We start from the raw sequence: 19,469 nt of genomic DNA on the forward strand, positions 1-19,469 counted from the left end.
CCTTAAGTGTCATTCAAATTAGTTATTTAACATCTCAATGAATTTTACTGCAGTAAACCAAACTGATGACTGTTTCTATTATACCTGTCCAGAGAGATCTCTGTCTACTGCAGTTTATGTGTTATTGTGTATGTCTTTAACAAGTGTTGTTTTGGTGACTGTGTGTGGAAACCTGATTATCATCATCTCTGTGTGTCACTTCAAGCAGCTCCACACACCCACTAACATGCTCATCCTCTCTCTGGCTGTGTCGGATTTTCTGATTGGAGTTTTTGTGATGCCACCAGCATTACTTCAACTGATTGAATCATGTTGGATTTTTACAAGAGTTTTCTGTGCATTGTATTTGTTAACTGGTTATTTTTTCACAAGTGTATCTATATATAATGTTGCCCTCATTGCTGTTGATCGGTATTTTGCTCTCTCTAACCCTTTCCTGTACACTAAAACAGTTTCAGTGAGCATAATGTGCATTGTGGTTTTATGTAACTGGGGTGTGTGGCTGTCATATAATATAACATTGCAGTACCCAAATTTCAAGTCTATAGGTAGGGCAGTGTGTTCAAGAGGATGCTTTCATGTGCTAAATGATGTCTGGTCTGTAGTTGATATTCTTTTGAGTTTTGTTTTTCCACTTTCTGTAATAATCATTTTGTATACTCTAGTGTTTTTTATTGCCAAGAAACATGTCACTGCTATTAGAGAGCTTAAAAGTCACACCAGGACTCAGACTTCAAAGAACATGACACACTCAATGAAATCTGAGAGAAAAGCAGCCAAAGTTCTTGGCATTTTAGTGTCTGTGTTTGTGGCCTGTTTACTTCCATACTTTCTTTATAGTGTATTAGGTAGTGTAGTAGAAATTGAAGAAGAGTCATTACACAAATTCTTCTTGTTGCTTTACCTTAATTCAGCCATCAATCCAGTGATTTATGCTTTGTTTTACCCATGGTTTAGGAAATCTGTTAAAGTAATTTTAACTCTTCGGATATTGTCCACTGATTCTTCATTGATACATATTCTTTGATTAATGAGATTGTTTGAATGAATTGTCACAGTACTTGATGTTTTTGAGGGCTTATTTTAATAAGTACATTTATGCCTGTTCTACTCATATATTCGCCGTGTACCTGAAATATCAAATTGTACTAGAAATAACAGATATAATATATCCATTATATAATACTGGTCATATATGAATGTCCATTAGGTCATTTATACAGAAGTGTTCTTTTTAAAGCCTCTTCAGCTGTGCTACAATGTTGGGTGTTTAAAATAAACAGTGATTGGCTACACCTATGGAAGAAGTGCATCTGAGTTAAATTTATTCCTGTATTACTCATGAATAATATTTTAAACATTGTAACAAATATTCTTCAAATAATTGCAAAATGTGACTAATAATTTAAATAGTATTACTAGTAATAATATTAATAGGAAGAGTGAAGAATATATTTTTTTACTGTAGTACTGGCACAATGAAAGGAGAGTCGCAATGTTTAATTTGCAGCTGCAGAATGAGCACAGTCACATCACAAACAGAAAAGGAATTAAGTAGAGGGGAAATGTGGAGGGGATCAGTAAAATGAGCACACACATGAACACCCTAAGAATGCTATTAAACTACAGGAGACAGACCACGTTAATTAAACACCACTTATACAAATCAACCACTTTTAAACATAAATCATAAATTGAGCCTCAACCCATCTCAGGTGCCATGGATACTCATATGTTCCAATTTACATCCTGTAGGGTTAATTTATTAGATATGATACTGTTCCCTCATCTCGTGTTTGATGGTCATTCTCTGCTCGTTATGTTGTATGTTCTCCTTGCACTCTCGTTTAAGTTGCTTTCCCTTTTCATGTTTGCCAGTATTTTTCTGTTCTTATTCCTTGTCAGGTATTCTCCTGTCGCATCACTTCCATGTAGATTTCACTTCCACTCTTATAATACACAAGTATTATCTCGTCTTTTCTTCTCAGCTTGTGTTTGTCTATAACCCTCTAGTAGTCCATTTAGCTCTGCTTTCCTGTTACCTGAGTTTCCTGTTTTTGTTTTGGTTATCGATGGTGTAGCATAAGTAGCCCAGTTCTGTGCTTCATTGTTGTTCTCCTGGTAGCCATTCCTTAGTTGCCTAGTTATCATTCTTGCCCTGTTAGCCTGTTAGTCTTCTGATTGTTCCTTTGTTCTATTTTCTATTATGTGTAATAATGTGTACAGTATCCTATAATTGTAACGTGTGGTGGGCAGAACACACAGACTCCAGCGACGTGGATGAACATTTATTTTTACATAAATACAGCAGCACTCACATACAACACAAGAAATAGACATAAACACAAAACCGTTAACATTAAACAACAATGATGATAAACATGAATACATGTAACAATGATGATGCTAACATTTAACATCAACACGCTACACCAACAATGACCAATGACACTGCACACACTGACGTGGGTTTAAATAAACATAGACAGGACGAGGTACAGGTGTGTGCAGGCATGGCCACATATGAGGATCCTTGCACTGCATGTGGCAGGCCAAAGCACATGACTCCTGGGAGGTGAGCGTTCCAAGGCGATAATTAGCTAAAAGAAAAATAATAGATGATTTTTAGTGAGCTAAATATGTGAAGTGATGAGAAAAAAAATCACAGTGGAAGTCAACATAGACATACCTTTCATTCAAATCTACAGTCTGTACATAAACACATGCATAGCTCAGTTCTTCATTCTTTTTTGAGTAACATTATGAAACATTGAAATAAATCGGTACACCATATAAGTATGTAATATAAAAGCAGAGAAAATATATTCTGATTCGTGTAATATAAAAGTAGAAAAATTATTCCCTAATGTAGGCCTATAGTAGAAATAATGGTATAACAAACATTTGTTGTCAGGAGCTGAACTTGAAAATGTTTTCTGTTTATTGTTCTCCCACCAGTGAAATAAGATATCCGACCATGTGTATACACTTGTGACGATTGACCACCCTCCTGGTGTCAATGTTTTATGGTTTCCCTGTCGTGTCTTTGTTTTTCCTTTACCTCCCTGTTCTGCTCCTTAGTTTCATTTTCTCCGCCCCTCGACTGTTCCTTGATTGCAGTCCGTGTTTGAGTTCTCCCTGTTCCCATGTTCACCTGAGTCTGTTTAGTGTCCGATTGTCTTGGTAATTTAAGCCCTGTGTTTTTATCTTCTAGTCTGTTGGTTAATGTGGTAAGTTATGTCCTTCTGGCAGGTTTGCCTTATGCTTGTTTTACTGTTGTTGTTGTTGTTGTCGTCGTCATTGCTTTTTGGTTTACTCCAGTCGTGTGTTATTTTACCCTCAGTGTTACCCCTTTGCCTCTGTTTGTTTTACCGTTCGTGTTTTCCTTATTTAATAAACTGCCTCCTGCATTTGCGTTCTACCTCTGCCTGTTCCTGGTTGGATCATTACAGAATAAGCAACCTTAAAACAGATATGCAGAAGGAGGAACTCTCCGTGTCATGTTGTGTTCAGTCCGTGTCAGCCCAGCCTCCCCCACACAATAGTTTGCTCCCAGACAGGGACAGGGATTAGATCAGGGCCCTGCTCATTACACTTTGGGAGGGGAAACCCTTGGCTCTACCCTCACTTCTGGCAACATCCAGTGAGTGTAATGGGGAGGGTAAGTCAATGGGAACATATGTCATGCAATGCTATAACTACCTTCAGCACCTGACCTGCCCTGATCCCCTGGAGTTTGAGAAGGTAATGTTTTTGAAAACATTTCTCCGGAGTAAGGTGCTCCAATGGGCCGAAATAATCCTCCAGCACAAGGCTCAGGAGACTGTGACGGTGGAGGGTTTCCTCCGGTTGCTTTCCACATGATTTACTCCTCCTAGACAGCCTGCTGTGGCTGTTGCCCTCCCAGACTCCCTATCAGTCCCTGTTTCTGGCATGAAAGAAACCACCCAGCCAGTTCCCACCTTCTCCGGCGAGAAAGACGCCGCCCGGCCAGTCTCTGCACCCGGCGAGAGATGCCGCCCGTCCTGCCCCCAGCCCCCGGCACGCGAGACATCGCTCGTCATGAGCCTGTTCCCGGCGTGGGAGACACCACCCACCCTGATCCAGTTCCTGTTCCCGGCGCAGATGATGATGGCTGGCTGGATCCAGCCTCCGGCACGGACGATGCCGTCTGGCTGGATCCAGCCCCCGGCACGAAAGAAGCCACCCAGCAGGATCCAGCCCCTGCCTCCTGCGTGGGTGATGCTGCCGAGCCTGATCCGCTCTCCAGTGCGAGAGACGCCACTACCTGGCCCGATCCAGCTACCCTGGCGCGGGAGATGCCACCAGTCCCGAGCAAGTCCCGGTCCCCAGCACGAGAGACGCCGCTCATCATGAGCCTGTTCCCAGCCTAGTGGTGGCCCTCTGGCCTATCCTTGCCACCCAAGAGGCCTCTCAATCTGTTCTTGTTCCCTGTGTCAGGTCTGTGCCTGTAGGTATACTCCTGGATCTCCGTGCAGCGCCACTGACCGCTATAGCCACGCCTCCAGACCCTGCAGCACCGCTGAGCATGGCAAGCCCATCTTCGGGCCTCCCAGATCCGCCACTGCCCAGCGCAGCTGTGCCTCCAGACCCGCTGTTGCTGACCACCACAGCCACACCTCCAGACACTGCAGCACCGCTGAGCAGCGCAGCTCTATCTTCGGGCCTCCCGGACAAGTCACTGACCGGCGCAGGCACACCTCCAGACCCACCGCTGCCGACCGCCTTAGCTGCACCTCTGGACCTCCCTGCAATACTGCTGAATGCCGCGGCCACTGAACATCGTGCCACTGGACCCGACTGTTCCTAGAATGGAGGAAGCCACTCCAAGTCCCAGCGCCACATGCCAGGCCTCTCCCTGTGGTTTCTCCTCAAGACTCCACTGTACCCCTAGTAGCTGCTCAGGTGTGCTCCCAAAGACATCTAGAACTCCCTCAGTCACACCTCGCAGCGAGTCAATGACCCTTTAAGACCTTTCCGTCGGCCTCCCGGATCTCTATGGTTCCTGTGTCTACACCATTTGTCCTTCTTGCACCTCCTCTGCCCTTTGAGGCTGCTGCACCAGCCCCCATTACTGCTGCCTTATCTGCTCCTGGTGCAGGTTTTGTCCTTGTCCTCGTTTGTGTGAGGATTATCATCCTGTTACCTTGTGGCACCTGTTACCTGTTACCTGTTACCACCCTGCCTTGTGGTATTGGTGATCTCTTGCCTGCCCCAGTACTCAAACCTATGCCTGTCATATATTTTGTTCCTGTGCCCATCTGTCATATTCCACATGTCCCTTGTTGTTATTGCCTCTCCCCTGCCCCTGTGCCAGTACCTGTGTCTGACACCAGTCGTTCTCCTCCCCTCTCTCCACCTGTCTCTATGCCCATCTCCAATTCCGACCAGGTCTCTAGTCCCACTCCTTTTCCCCATCTGGCTCCTGTCCCCTGATCTGTCCCTACTCCACTGCCTGTTCATGGTTTGGCCCTGAGACTCGTGCATTCCCTGACCGTAATCCTACCCCTGGCCCAGCTTCTGCTTCTTTGTGTGCTCCGTGTGTGTCTCCTGTCCTGTCTCGTCATCCCTGGCTCCTCCTATTGGCCCTGTCGCTGCCTCGTACAGCCCTTTTGTTCCTGCTCTCTTTCCTGATCCCCTGCCTCTGTTTCTGGGTCTTGTCCCTGCTCCCTTGCACGCTTCGGTGGGGGGGTTCTGTGACGATTGACCACGTGTTCATGTTTTCCTCATTTAATAAAGCGCCTCCTGCATTTGTGTTCTACCTATACCTTTTCCTGGTTACAACACTGTGTCTGTCACAGAGGGCAGTTAAAGAATATATTCAAGGAAGATGCAGGTAAGGCTTTTTCTGACCGCCAACATCTGCAGCTTCTGCAGGCTGCATATTTGGCAAAACAGGAACACAGAGATCTGTTCCCTTGCATCGACTATGGTCAGTGGCATGAATGGAAGATACTTCTGCCAGCTCCCACTGCTAGCTGCTGCTCTGGAGCAGTTAGGAGGCTCAAAGTACTTCATAAAAATGGACCTACAATGCCCCTACAGTCTGCAGCATATAAACAAGACCATTTCCCCCACCTCCATCCACTGTGGGTATTTGGTGATGCCTTATGGGATAGATAATGCTGTTTAAGTTGTGCAGGCCTTTGTAGATTCAGATGTTCCTTTTAATGATTATGAGAATCAAGTGGATTTGTGGACTTCCTAGTTTTGAAATACTTTAATGTCATACAGGGATAGACTGAAAATAATAATTAGGAATTGCATACCAAAACATATTATAATATATAAATAAAGGAATATATGAATACGAAAATAGCGACTTCTGATTTTAGTCAGAGTTGACCTTTGTTACCAAAGCTTTGCACATCATTACATCATGCTAGTGGGTGTGAACAGCTTCTAAACCATATCAATTTATATCAACCATATCATTTCTTCCTCATATTCTAGGGAGTTTTTCCTTGCTACAGTCAACCTTGGCTTGCTCACTGGGTGCTTGGACTTGGACATTTGTAAAGCTGCTTTATGATAACATCAGTTGTAAAACATGCTAAATAAATACATTTGAATTAAAATTTCTTTTTGTTACAGATGGAGAGCAGGCTGAGGCCATGCAGATAATCTGGACTTTAATGCCCTTATTGTGAAGTAGCCCCATCACCTGGCCATAGGTCCAACTGCCCTGGTGCAGATATGGGGGCTAGGTACTTGAAGCTCATCAGGTTCAAGAAGGGTGAAAAGGGTTCAGCACAGATTCTGGCCACAATTAGTACTCCGTCATGTGAATTTCCTTGGTTACACCATCAAGGATGCCAGTGTACAGTGGTAACTTGATGGTTAAGGTACTTGACTTATAATTAGAAGGTTGCTGGTTCAAGCCCCCCCACTGTTAGGCACTGAAGCAACACCCTTAACCCTCAAGTTGTACTCATTTATAAGCTGCTTTGGGTAAAAGTGTCAGATAAATGTAACCTGGCATTTGTTCAATACCCTTGACACTTGATGCAGTGTGAGCTGCAGTGATTTCCATTTCTTGTATGAGGTTAATTAGAGCCTTCAGCAGTATAGCAAGTCCCTCACAGACCAGTTAGGGATCAGAATGGTGGAGGTGACTAATGGTGTGGGGAGTGTTTTCTTGGCACACGTTGGTCATCACCTGCTTTATCAAGAATTGCGCTTGTTTGATGTTTTAGTGCTCAATAAAACTATTGAAGAAATAAAAAGATATGAAAAGTTTCAGTTCAGAAAAGGGTTCATCTACTGTGTTAGTGCAAACAAGATGGTATGTCTCATTTCAGCGAACATGGTGGTTTCAAAAATTCACAATGGAAGTCAACAGAGACATACAATCCATTCATATCTATAGTGGGAGTCAATGGAGATATACCACCATTCATATTTATAGTGGGAGTCAATGGAAACGTACCATCCATTCATATCTATAATCTATGTTTATGTACCTGCACACATGCATGGCTCAGTTCAGCTCTCTAACTCGATACACATTATGAAACATAGAAATAGATTGTTATACCTTAAGTAATATTAAAGCAGAGAAGATATATTATGATTGTTGTATTTTAAAAAAAGAAAAATGTGTATTCTTATTATTATTCTCACAATAGATAGTAGTAACAAGGGTTTCCTTCATGCAGTACAATACTTTTGGCAGCACCTTTCACGTTCCCTTCAGGAACTGCTCTTGAGAATTTTTTCTCCTTAATGTCCCACCAACCATGAAATTAATTATCCACCCATGAGTGTACCCTCTGTCAGTCAGAAGCAAGGGCAGTTGTAGAATATAGACAATAAAGGTACAGGTGAGGCTTTTTCTGACTGCCAACTTCTGCAGTTCTTGCAGGCTGCATCTGTGGAAAAACAGAAACACAGAGGTCTGTTTCCTTCCATTGACTGTGAAATATTGCTGCCAGCTCCCACTGATACCAGCTGCTCTTGAGTAGTTAAGAATATCAAATCTTGCACTACACCTACAGACTATGAACAAGACCATTTCCACCAGGCATATTTGGTAATGTCTTATGTTGTGCAAACAATCACACAGCATACAATTATTTGCATATACAGGTCAGATTCATACAGGACAATTTAGAGTATCCAGTCAATCATGTATTTGGACTAGAACCAGAAACCCTAGAGGAAAACATGGAAACTCCACCCAGATAGGGACTCAAACCCAAGACTTGCGAGACGAACATGCTAACCACCAAGCCACCATGCTGCTCTTGAAACAATGAAACTCAACATCCTGTGTGGTAGGGAAAACAGGTGATCATTATAGTGACCAACATGGTAAACTACAAAGGAGCTGCCTCAAACACAAATAATGACCTCATGTCTGGTGTCATTTTTTCCATGTCCTTATCTCCAAATATACCACTCATCCAATGCTAACCTTACTTCTTATCTGTTTACCTTTATTGGCCTCTCCTCGGTTCTTACCAAATTTGGTATAAAATGCCATTATTTATTAAAATATTTTCCATGTCATTGTTTGCAATCCTCAGGGTAACTAGTTCTGTTTTTTAATTAGGCCTATGCACTTCATAAGCCCTGGGCACTTTATTGTGTAGGTCTCAAACATTTTTACTTATTAGACCTTAAGGCATTAATGTATGTTCATACCTTACAGAAATAGCACCCATCCTAGCTGAAAGCCAAGATGAGAGTCATTCTATATGTTAACCATTAACAAGAAGGCTACAAAGGTGAGAGTCATTCTATATGTTAACCATTAACAAGAAGGGTACCAACAAAGGTGAGCGTCATTCTATATCTTGCTGGCCTTGCCCATCATAGGACCTGCACCTTGGGCCTAGAAAAATATCCTAGATAAAAGTGGGCTAGATAATGCCCCCTAAGTCTTCTAGACATTTGTAAATCAAGATTCAGATGTTTCTTTAATGATCATGAGGATCAAGAGGGTTTTGTGTCCTTCCTAGTTTTGTGATATTTTTACGCCATACTGATATTTTTATGGACAGACTGAAAAAATTAGGAATTGGAGCATAAAATAGATATAATATATTAATAAAAGAAAATAGGAAAATCTGACTGCAGTCAGAGTTGATCTTTTGTTACCATAGAATTGTACATTACATCATGCTAGTGGGTGTGAGCAGCTTCTAAACCATATAAATATTAGAGCTTTTGGCAACTCAACCTACAACTTACTTATGAAGCTGGACTTCCTGTGGCCTCAAATGTCATTCAAATTATTTATTTAACATCTCGATGAATTTTACTGCAGTAAACCAAACTGATGACTGTTTCTATTATACCTGTCCAGAGAGATCTCTGTCTACTGCAGTTTATGTGTTATTGTGTATGTCTTTAACAAGTTTTGTCTTGGTGACTGTTTGTGGGAATCTGCTCATCATCATCTCTGTGTGTCACTTCAAACAGCTCCACACACCCACTAACATGCTCATCCTCTCTCTGGCTGTGTCGGATTTTCTCATTGGAGCTCTTGTGATGCCACCAGCATTACTTCAACTGATTGATTCATGTTGGATTTTTACAAGAATTTTCTGTGCATTTAATTTGTTAACTGCTTATGTTCTCACAAGTGTATCTATATATAATGTTGCTCTCATTGCTGTTGATCGGTATTTTGCTCTCTCTAACCCTTTCCTGTACACCAAAACAGTTTCAGTGAGTATAATGTGCATTGTGATTTTATGTGACTGGGGTGTGTGGCTATCATATAATATATCAATACAGTACCCCAATTTAAAGTTTTTGAGTGGGGCAATATGTTCCAGAAACTGTGTTTTTGTGCTGAATGAGATCTGGTCTCTAGTTGATCTTCTATTGAGTTTTGTTTTTCCACTTTCTGTAATAATCATATTCTATGGTCTAGTTTTTTTTATTGCCAAGAAACATGCTACAGCTATTAGAGATCTTAATAGTTACACCAGGACTCAGACCTCAAAGAACATGTCAGACTCAATGAAATCTGAGAGAAAAGCAGCAAAGGTTCTTGGTATTTTAGTGTCTGTGTTTGTGGCCTGTTTGCTTCCATGTGCTGTTTATAGTGTATTAGGTAATGTAATAGAAATTGAAGTAGAATCATTTCAGAAGATTTTTCTTCTGGTTTACCTTAATTCTGCAATGAACCCAGTGATTTATGCTTTGTTTTATCCATGGTTTAGGAGATCTGTTAAATTAATTTTAACTTTTCAGATATTCTGCACTGATTCAAGATTGATAAATATTCTTTGATGGATGAAATTGTTTTGTAAAAATGTCACAGTACTTGAGGTTTTGGAGGGCTCATTTTAATGAATATATTTAGACCAGTTCTACTCAGCTACTAAAGCTGTTCTCGAAATATATGACTGTACTAGAAATATGTCCCATTATATAATGCTAATCACATATAGACTAGCCAGTGCTTGACTTAAAGCATCTTCAACTATGTTATATTATTACATGAAGTAGTTTAAAAAATAAACACATTGCAGAAGCACATCTGAGTTCAATTAAAAGAGGTATTTCTGTATTGTTCCAGTTAGTGCTGAGTTCTTTGTGTGTTAGCAAAACTGGGTAGAAATGTAACTGAGCACTAGTTACAACTTCCAAAAGCACATTGTAAACATGACTCCAAATATTTTGTTTACAGTAACAATTCTTCCATGGAATTGAGAAATGTGACAATACGAAAACTACTACTATTAATGCTTGTAATAATAATAATACAAAGAAGATTTGTATTATTATTATTAGTCAGAAGATATCAGGACACTTTATTTGTGGGAGCAGAATCAGCACAGTTACATCACAAACAGAAAAGGAATTAAGTAGAGGGGAAATGTGGAGGGAATCAGTAAAATGAACACACACATGAACACCCTAAGAATGCTATTAAACTACAGGAGACAGACCACTTATACAAATCAACCACTTTTAAGCAAAAAGATAAATCATGCATTTTAAAGTAGTTTAGATGCTGCAGTGAGCCACATGATATCCAGGGATTCTTCTCTGTGGCCTCCCTGTCCTCTCTCTGTCTCTCTGGCCAGTGGCCCACCACTGCATAGCCGCCCCTCGTGGGTCAGCCATCCCAGTGACCCACACAGTCCCCAACAAAGTAACTGAAGCATGCAGCACTGTATGTGATGGACAGATATAAACTGCACCATCGTCACTCCCCAGCCATTCAATGTGAGGGAGCACATTTGGTCCTATCAACCACACAGAAGAGCCTGTGTCAATGAGCAGTGTCAGTGGGCCTGAAGCAATGAACTCTGTGATTGAGCTGTGTCAGTGAGCCTTTGTCAGTGAGCCGGTGTCAGTGACTATGTCAGTGAGCTTGTGTTAATGAGTTGTGTCAGTGAGCCTGTGTCAATGAACCAGTGTCAATAAGCCTGTGTCAGTGAGCTGCTTTCTGAACTCACTGCTCTCAATTCCAACTCCACTGTGCTAGACAATCTTTCTATCTACATCCCCATTCCTGCTATTTACTGGGATTTGGCTGAGGCCTTTAACCCTGGTAAGACACACAGCTCCCCCCATTCATATCTACAGTGGGAATTAATGGAGAAGTACCATCCATTCAAATATACAGTCTATGAGTTTAGCCTGCACCCATACAGAGCTCAGTTCAGCATTCTCTCAACATACATTAGCAAAAGTATTTTTAAAAAAAGAACATACACAACACCAAGTAGATGTGCCTGAACACAAACAAAAAGGTGCTGAGATGCAGCGTCCACTGAAAGGGCAGGTGCTGGAGATATCCCTGGCCCTATAGGACACACAGAGGGGCACGTCCACCCTGGGTCCAGACTTGCTGCCACAGACTATAGCCCACCTGTTGCCAGCCACCCAGGGCAGTCCTCCTCCAGGGCTTTGGGCAGACCCTTCCAGTACTCATAGCCTGCACTCAGGAGTGGGAGAACACAAGCTACTATATTGCTAGCCAGGGACCTAGCCAACTCCACTGGACCACCTACACAGTGGTTCCAGTGGAGCTCTTTTACTATCTGTTGTCCTGGCTCGGTAGCCTTAAGCCCCCCCCCCACCCCCCCCCCCACCCCGAAGAAATTCCAGGGGGCATTCCCCTCCTTGTCTGGAGTGGACTGTCTCCTCTTTCTCTGGTATGGCCGTGAGCTCCAGTTTTGTTCCTCCTCCCAATATCCAGGAAGTGGCTTCGGATGTTGGCAAGAGTCCCCTGTGCACATCCCCTTTAGAAATCCATTAAACGTCAAGGGAGTCCTGTGGCGGTCGGTCTTTCTGTTACGTCCCAAGTGCCGCAGGGTGAGGAGTAGGACGCGCAGCCTCTCTTGACATTGACAGACATTTATTTTACACACACGAAGGACTAACAGATTGGTACTCACAGAAAACAAGGAAGGTGAAAGCTGGCAAGAGTTTACAAACATAATACACGATATTACCATGAACTTGAGCACGTAGCCGAACATGAACAAAGACCGACAACTCTGTACTCTCCTGCAACAGTTTAAATACATACAGACACTAGATACAGAAGCCGGTGCAGGTGTGCAAACATAGGCATGGTCACAACAAAAAGACAAACTCCCACATCCTGGGATTCTTCTGTAGCCTCCGCAACCTTTCTCTCTATATATCTCTCTCTATGGCCAGTGTCTCACTGCTCCATAGCCCTGACTGCTCATGGGTCAGCTGTCCCAGTGACCCACACAGACACTAACAATGTAACTGAAGCATGTGGGCGCTGTGTGGGTAAGTCAGTAATAGACATGAACTGTAAAAAACCTGCCAGAAGGCTTCACAACTTATAGAGTCAGCAGGAGCTAGCCAGCTACCCAAAGCCATGGCTACACAAAGCCAATCTCTGAACCAGCATCATCAATATGGTGGAGGAACTTACTCGACAAACACAACAACTCAATGCACTTGTGCCTGCCATCAGAGAGTTAACACATTACCTGGCGACGCTACCTACCAGCGAGGTGAGGAACCCCAGTGTGGGCACTATTCCTCCTCCTACCACTAGCAGCACACCTTTCCATCTTGTCCTACCTGATAAGTATAATAGAGATCCAGCTGGTTGTAAGGGGTTCTTATTAGTGTTCTTTGTATTTTGCACGACAGGGCCTCAATACTGAAATTGTCAGAGAAATAGCTTGTCATGATGAGTCCAAGTCACTGGAAGAAATCATTCAACTTTCAATTTGTGTGGATCACTTGCTGAGAGAAAGAGGAGCAGGCAAGAGACAGAGATTGCCCAAGCAGTATCACAGGAGATGGAGGAGACTGACCACCTTAGCCTCAATCCGTCAGAGAGGAGACCCAGATATCAACTGGACTTGTGTGTTTACTGTGGAGATTCTGGGCACATCCTCCATTTTTGTCCTTCATGCCCCAATCAGCACCAAAATAATAAATAAAGTGAACGTGTTGACAATTCACACACAAAAAAGGTAAGTTAGCACTTTTATTAGGAACATAAAACCATTTGTGCTTGAAATTGAACTGTCCCTAAAGGATGTTATCACAGTGGTTCCAACTCTGATTGACTCAGGAGCTGCCAAAAATTTCATTTCAGTAGAGTTGAATTTGTTGTAGCCTCCACATCAGTTGAAAGCCTAGCAACTGCTGAGGGGATTGTGGTACCGAGAGAACACCAAGATCAGTCAGAGGAAAAGGTGCTGATTTACCTCTTCATTGCCCCTATGCTTGCACTATCGACCTCACTGAGGGAAGCTCACAGAAGCGAGTACCCTCTCTCTTTAGTGGAGTACCAGGCCATGGAGGAATACATTACAGAGGCTTTATCACATGGTTACATTCACCCCTCTAAATCGCCTGCTGCAGCTGGGTTTTTCTTCATATCCAAGAAGGATAGGGGACTGCATCCTTGCATCGATTGCCAAGGCCTGAATGATATCACCGTTAAGTATCCCTACCCGTTACCCCGATCCCGTTGTTTAAATACATCATTTTGGCAGAAATGACACAGAACAGGACTCACTCCTTTTCAGTGTCCACCTGTGTGTCTGTCTTCCCTGTGTTCCAGGTTTTGCCTATGACTCTCCCAATACCCCCCATCCCAATCCATGCTTACATTTTTCAGTGAGCAGATGATTATATATAAGGAAGAGGAAGAGAAGAAGGGTGGTTTGGGGCTCATTAGAGAAGAGATTGGTGTCTTTGACTTCTTGCTGCATTTTGATCTTGTCTGCTTGGCTTTGTGTGTATGACTTTGGATTCGCCCCTTTGATTTATGGTTTGCTTTGTCCCTTATTGGTTTGGTGCTGGATATGTTTCTTGTATCTTATATGTATTGTCTTGTATATAGTTACACACTGGTGGTAGGGAGTGGCTGCTATTTTGTTTGGGTGTGTGTTTACCACTGTTTCTAACAGTGTAGCCAGTGTATTCATTGTATGTTTCTTTTTGTTAGCTTCGTCAGTTGTCTTTTTGTTTCTATTGCACCAGTTTCTTGTCTTTGAACAACAAAACTTTTAAACACAACTGCAGTAAGTTAAAGCTACAGAATCTGGGCCTGATCCTGATAAAGAATCAAATAAATGATGTCCTGTCTGAAACTGCCCACATCTTACCATATTCCCCCGTCCTTTCACATTTCTCTGTTAAAGCCATATATTGCAGGTCCTTTAACCACTCCATTTTGCAGGAGGCACTGCTACTCCTGGAAATTGACAGCTCACCTGCTTATATTATGAAAGTGATCTTGGATTCGAAGTGGAGAAGAAAGGATATTCAGTATCTCATTGATTGAGGATTATGGACTGGAGGATAGGTGCTGGATCTGTCAATGCTATTGGACTTTCACTGTGGGCATCGGGGAAAAAAATGGCTCCTTGTCCCAGAGGTTGTCTTTGTGGCAGTTCGGCTGGGCCGGCTGACTCTCTGTGGGGGTACTGTCACACCATCTGTTGCAGCTCTGTCTACTGCAGACTATGCATCCCATAAGCCTCCTGTATGGTCCCAATCACCTGTGTTCTAAACTCACCTGTGTCTTATTCTCCTTAATGTGTTCACCATATATATATATATATATATATATATATATATATATATATATATATATCCTATTGCATTGTGAAGTCTTGTTTGCTAGCCTTGCATTTGTTTTTTTGCTAACTCTTTTGCATATTTGGACTTCCTGCTTGTTTTTGATATTCTCTTGCCTGTGCCTCTTTTCTGTTTGCTCTGTGCCTCTACTTATCGACCCTTGCCCGAATTTGACTACTCTTTGGATTGCCCCTATTAAACTATACCATTCAAAAACCTGGCAAAGAACAAATAAATGAAAATAAAACATGAACTAAACAAACATGATCAGTACAGGATGGAAAGAAAAAAGGGGGCAAGGTCTTAAAATCTTAAGTCTTACTTGATAGTAAGATTTTTTTTCTAATTTGGCAAAATTTAATAGATCTTTCAGCCAGTGAAAAACAGATGGTGGGGCAACTGACTTCAGCTTGAGTACAATGAGCCTTCTAGCTAAGAAGGTGGCAAAAGCTATAGTATCGACCTTGTAGCTTGGCATCAAGAGGGTGGATGGCAACACACCAAACAAGATGGTTGCATGGGTGGGCTCAAGCGATACTTTTGGTATCTTGGAATGAATCTGGAATATGTCAGACCAATATTTGTATCAGTGAGGTCTTGGGGGAATTCCTGGGTAGATCTGTCATCACCTACAATGACAATATTCTGGTCTGTGAGCATTCCTTAGAGCAAAATGTGCATGATGTGCATCTGGTCTTCCACACTCTCCTACACAATCATCTATATTGCAAGTTGGAGCAGTTGGAGTTTCACCTCCATCATGTGAATTTCCTTGGTTACATTGTCAAGGACACATGTGTACAAATGCAACCTGGCAGTTGTCCAATGGCCCCAACACTAGATGTATTGTGAACTGTAGCATTTTCTGTGGTTTTCTAACTTTTGTAGGATGTTTTTTAGAGCCTTATATAACAGGTTTATTAGAGCCTTCAGCACTCTAGCTAAGCCCCTCACAGACCCTACATGTTTGGTGTCAACAGGTTGGTGGAAGTGAAGTAATGGTGTGGGAAAAGTTTTCTTGATGCACCTGGGTCCCCTGTGGATAGGCATATGGACAGTTGGGATTACTTCAGCATTGTGTCTGACAAAGTTCATCCCTTCATGCCAGCTGTTAATGCTATAGAAGAAGGCCACTTTCAACAGGACAATGCACCATACAAGTCATCACCTGTTTTGTCAAGAAATTATGCTTGTTAGATATTTTAGTCCACAATAAAACCATTGAACAAAGAGAGAAATTACTTTCATTTTAGAACAGTGTTGATGGAAATGAAGACACATGTATCGCGGGCAGTGGTAGCTCACTGGCTCACTGGATGGCTGCTGGTTCAAGCCCTGTCACTGTTGGGCCCTTGAGCAAGGCCCTTAATCCTCAATTGCTCAAGTTGTACTCACTCATAATTGTAAGTCACTTTGGATAAAAAACAAAAAAGTGTCAGCTAAAGATCGTAGGTGGTTATGGACAATCATGAATCACTCTCTAATGTTGCTATAAGATATTTGTTGCTATGTTTTGTCCATGTCTGGGATTAAGAGAGAGGTGGCATGCACTTACAAATATGGGTGGGGTTTGGACAGAGATACTGTCCCTCCCATAGTCTCTACTACACATGCTTTGGGTCCAATTTCGATCTACTGTGTCAATGCACAAAATATGGCAGCTCCCATTTCAGCCAACACGGTGGCTTCAAAAATTCACAGTGGAAGTCAATGGAGACATACCATCCATTCATATCTACTGTCCATAACTTGTACTTGCACACATGCATAGCCCATTTCAGCATTCTTTCGACATACATTAAGAAAAGTAATTCATTGCACTGTACCTACAATCTGCTGTATATAAACAAGACCATTTCCACCACCTCCAGCCACTGTGGATATTTGGTAATGCCTTATGTTGTGCAAACAATCACATACAATAAGGCTCAGCATACAGGGTGGTAGAGAAAAACAGATGATCTTTATGTTGCTCACATAAGACAGGTCTTACAGAGACTGCTAGATACATTTTTTATATAAAAGGAGAGAAATGTGCCTTCCTCCTACAGAAAATATCCTTCCTAAGTTACATCATCATTGATGGAGGGGTTACTATGGAGGATAAGAAGATGGAGGCTTCTGTTTTACAACATCTAGAGCCAGAGGAACCCTTCGTGGTCAATGTGGATACCTCAAAGACAGGAGTTGGAGCTATCCTGTCACAAAGTATAGGCAATCCCCCAAAACTTCATCCCATCACTTACTTTTGATATAAACTTTCTTCTGCTGAAAGAAATTATGAGTTGGAGACCAGAGAACTTCTGGCTGCTAAATTAGCCTTAGAAGAATGGAGACATTGGTTGGAAGGTGTTAAACACCCTTTTGTTGTATAGATGGATCATAAGAACCTGGAATACATTAAACAAGCCAAGCGTCTCGCTTCTTGCCCATCTCATTGGTCACTCTTTTTTTTAATCACTTTAATTTTTAGATTACTTTCAAACCTAGATCTCAGAATGCCAAGGAGAACACACTATCTCATATCCATGAAGTGAGTAGTTCAGAGGGGATAAATTACTTCTTACCCATTTTGCCTACTGAGTGTGTTATCGGAGCTGTGCTAAGAGTGTGTTAAAGGGACTTGAGGAGCTTAGAAGAGAGCTATGTAACACTCCAGTTTCACCATCCTGTCCAGGAGATAAGCTTTAAGTGCTACCTGCTTTCCAGGATTGATTGATAATTTGGGTTCACTTTTCGCTGGCAACAGGTCATCCTGGTTAGGTCAAGACACAACAGCTGATTTATTGCAGATACTGGTACATTTTTTCATGTATGGATTGTGCGTAATCCAATACCTCAAGGACACTGCCGGCGGGTAAGCTTCTACTGCCTCTAGCAGACCCTGGTCTCATTTGGCTGTAGACTTTGTGACAGACCTGCCAGATTTAGAGGAAAAAACTATTATAGTCTAGTAGACTGTTTTTCTAAAGCAGTTAGATTCGTGCCCTTGCCTGGTCTCCCATCAGCCTTTGAGACTGCTGAGATGTTGTTCCATCATGTATTTAGGAACTATGGAATACCAGAGGATATAGTGTCTGACCCCAATTTACATCCCAGCTATGGATGGCCTTCTTGGAGAAGCTTGGAGTCAACGTAAGTCTAATCTCTGGCTAGCACCCACAGAGTAATGGTCAAATTGAAAGAGGGAATCAAAAATTGGGGAAGTTTTGAGGTTGAATTTTGGGGACCAACAGAATGAGTTGAGTGTGGGTAGAGATGGCTCAGAACTCCATTGTTCATTCTGCTACAGGCCTTACTCCATTTCAGTGTATTTTAGGCTTTCAGTCCCCATTTGTCCTTTGGGACCTGACTCCTTTAGTAGCTCCTGCCATAGATGCGTGAGAGTGAGTGCGTTTGGGAAAATATTCAGCTTTGCATAAAACAAGCCATAAGACGGTTTCAACATCACGCAGACCACCAGAGGGCACCTGCTCACGAATACCACACAGTGGATATGGTATGGCTGCCTGGCAAGGATTTACATCTAAGGGGCTGTAGTAAGTTAAACCCACATTACCTGGGCCATTTCCTGATGCAGAAAATAATTAATGAATTCACTTACTGTTTAAAACTGCTGAGCACTTATCGAATATCTCCATCCTTCCATGTCTCACTTCTTATGCCATGTTGTGGGACAACTGTCTACTCCCATCAATGAGGATGCTACCTCACCCTTGGATGTTGATGGTTTCTGTGTATATTGTGCAAGAGATACTGGACTCCAGATGATGGGGAAATGAGATACAATACATAATTGATTGGGATGGGTTTGGTCCAGAGGAGAGATGTTGGGTACTGCAGAGGGATGTGTTGAATCCCTCCCTACTCCTAGACTTCCACCATTTGCACTCTAACAGACATCCTCATTCCAGAGTTCATCCTCACAGCTGTTCGACTTTGCCATGACATAAGGCCTGTGCCTGGGATTTTCACTTACTTATTAGGCCTTTGGGAATTAATGTATGTTCATACTGTGCAGAAACAGCACCTGCCCAAGGTGAAACCAAGGTGAAAGTCATTCTATACCTTCATAGGGCATGAGCCTTGGCCCTACAAAAAAAAGATCCCACACTTATGGGCTAGATAATGCCTCCTAAGTGTTCTAGACATTTGTAAATCAAGATTCAAATGATTCTTTAATGATCATGAGGATCAAGGGGGTTTTGTGGCCTTCCTAGTTTTGTGACATTTTTAGGCCAGACTGATATTTTTATGAACAGACTGAAAAAAATAGGAATTGGAGCATAAAAAAGATACTTTTAATATAATATATTATATCACAAAACAGTTACTAATTCTTTTATTTCTACACTCTCCTCATCAATGAAGCTTCTGTGCCCTAGATCTGCTAAGTC

The 19,469-nt window shown here is 42.2% G+C and overlaps 2 protein-coding genes across 2 annotated transcripts; both read left to right on the top strand.

Moving 5' to 3' along the window:
• On the top strand, positions 1-1,282 carry LOC113590422 (trace amine-associated receptor 13c-like). Its single transcript, XM_027030553.3, has one exon. The coding sequence runs from the start codon at positions 38-40 to the stop codon at positions 1,025-1,027; it is 990 nt and encodes a 329-aa protein (XP_026886354.2). The 5' UTR covers positions 1-37; the 3' UTR covers positions 1,028-1,282.
• Positions 1,283-9,235: 7,953 nt separating this feature from the next.
• On the top strand, positions 9,236-10,519 carry LOC113590431 (trace amine-associated receptor 13c-like). The gene has a single exon (XM_035529057.2). It carries the CDS (start codon positions 9,277-9,279, stop codon positions 10,264-10,266), a length of 990 nt encoding a protein of 329 aa, XP_035384950.1. The 5' UTR covers positions 9,236-9,276; the 3' UTR covers positions 10,267-10,519.
• The last annotated feature ends 8,950 nt before the right edge of the window (positions 10,520-19,469 follow it).

The sequence above is a fragment of the Electrophorus electricus genome, chromosome 2, assembly GCF_041902795.1.
Source record: "Electrophorus electricus isolate QZ-2024a chromosome 2, ASM4190279v1, whole genome shotgun sequence".
In the NCBI taxonomy this organism is placed as follows: Eukaryota; Metazoa; Chordata; class Actinopteri; order Gymnotiformes; family Gymnotidae; genus Electrophorus; species Electrophorus electricus.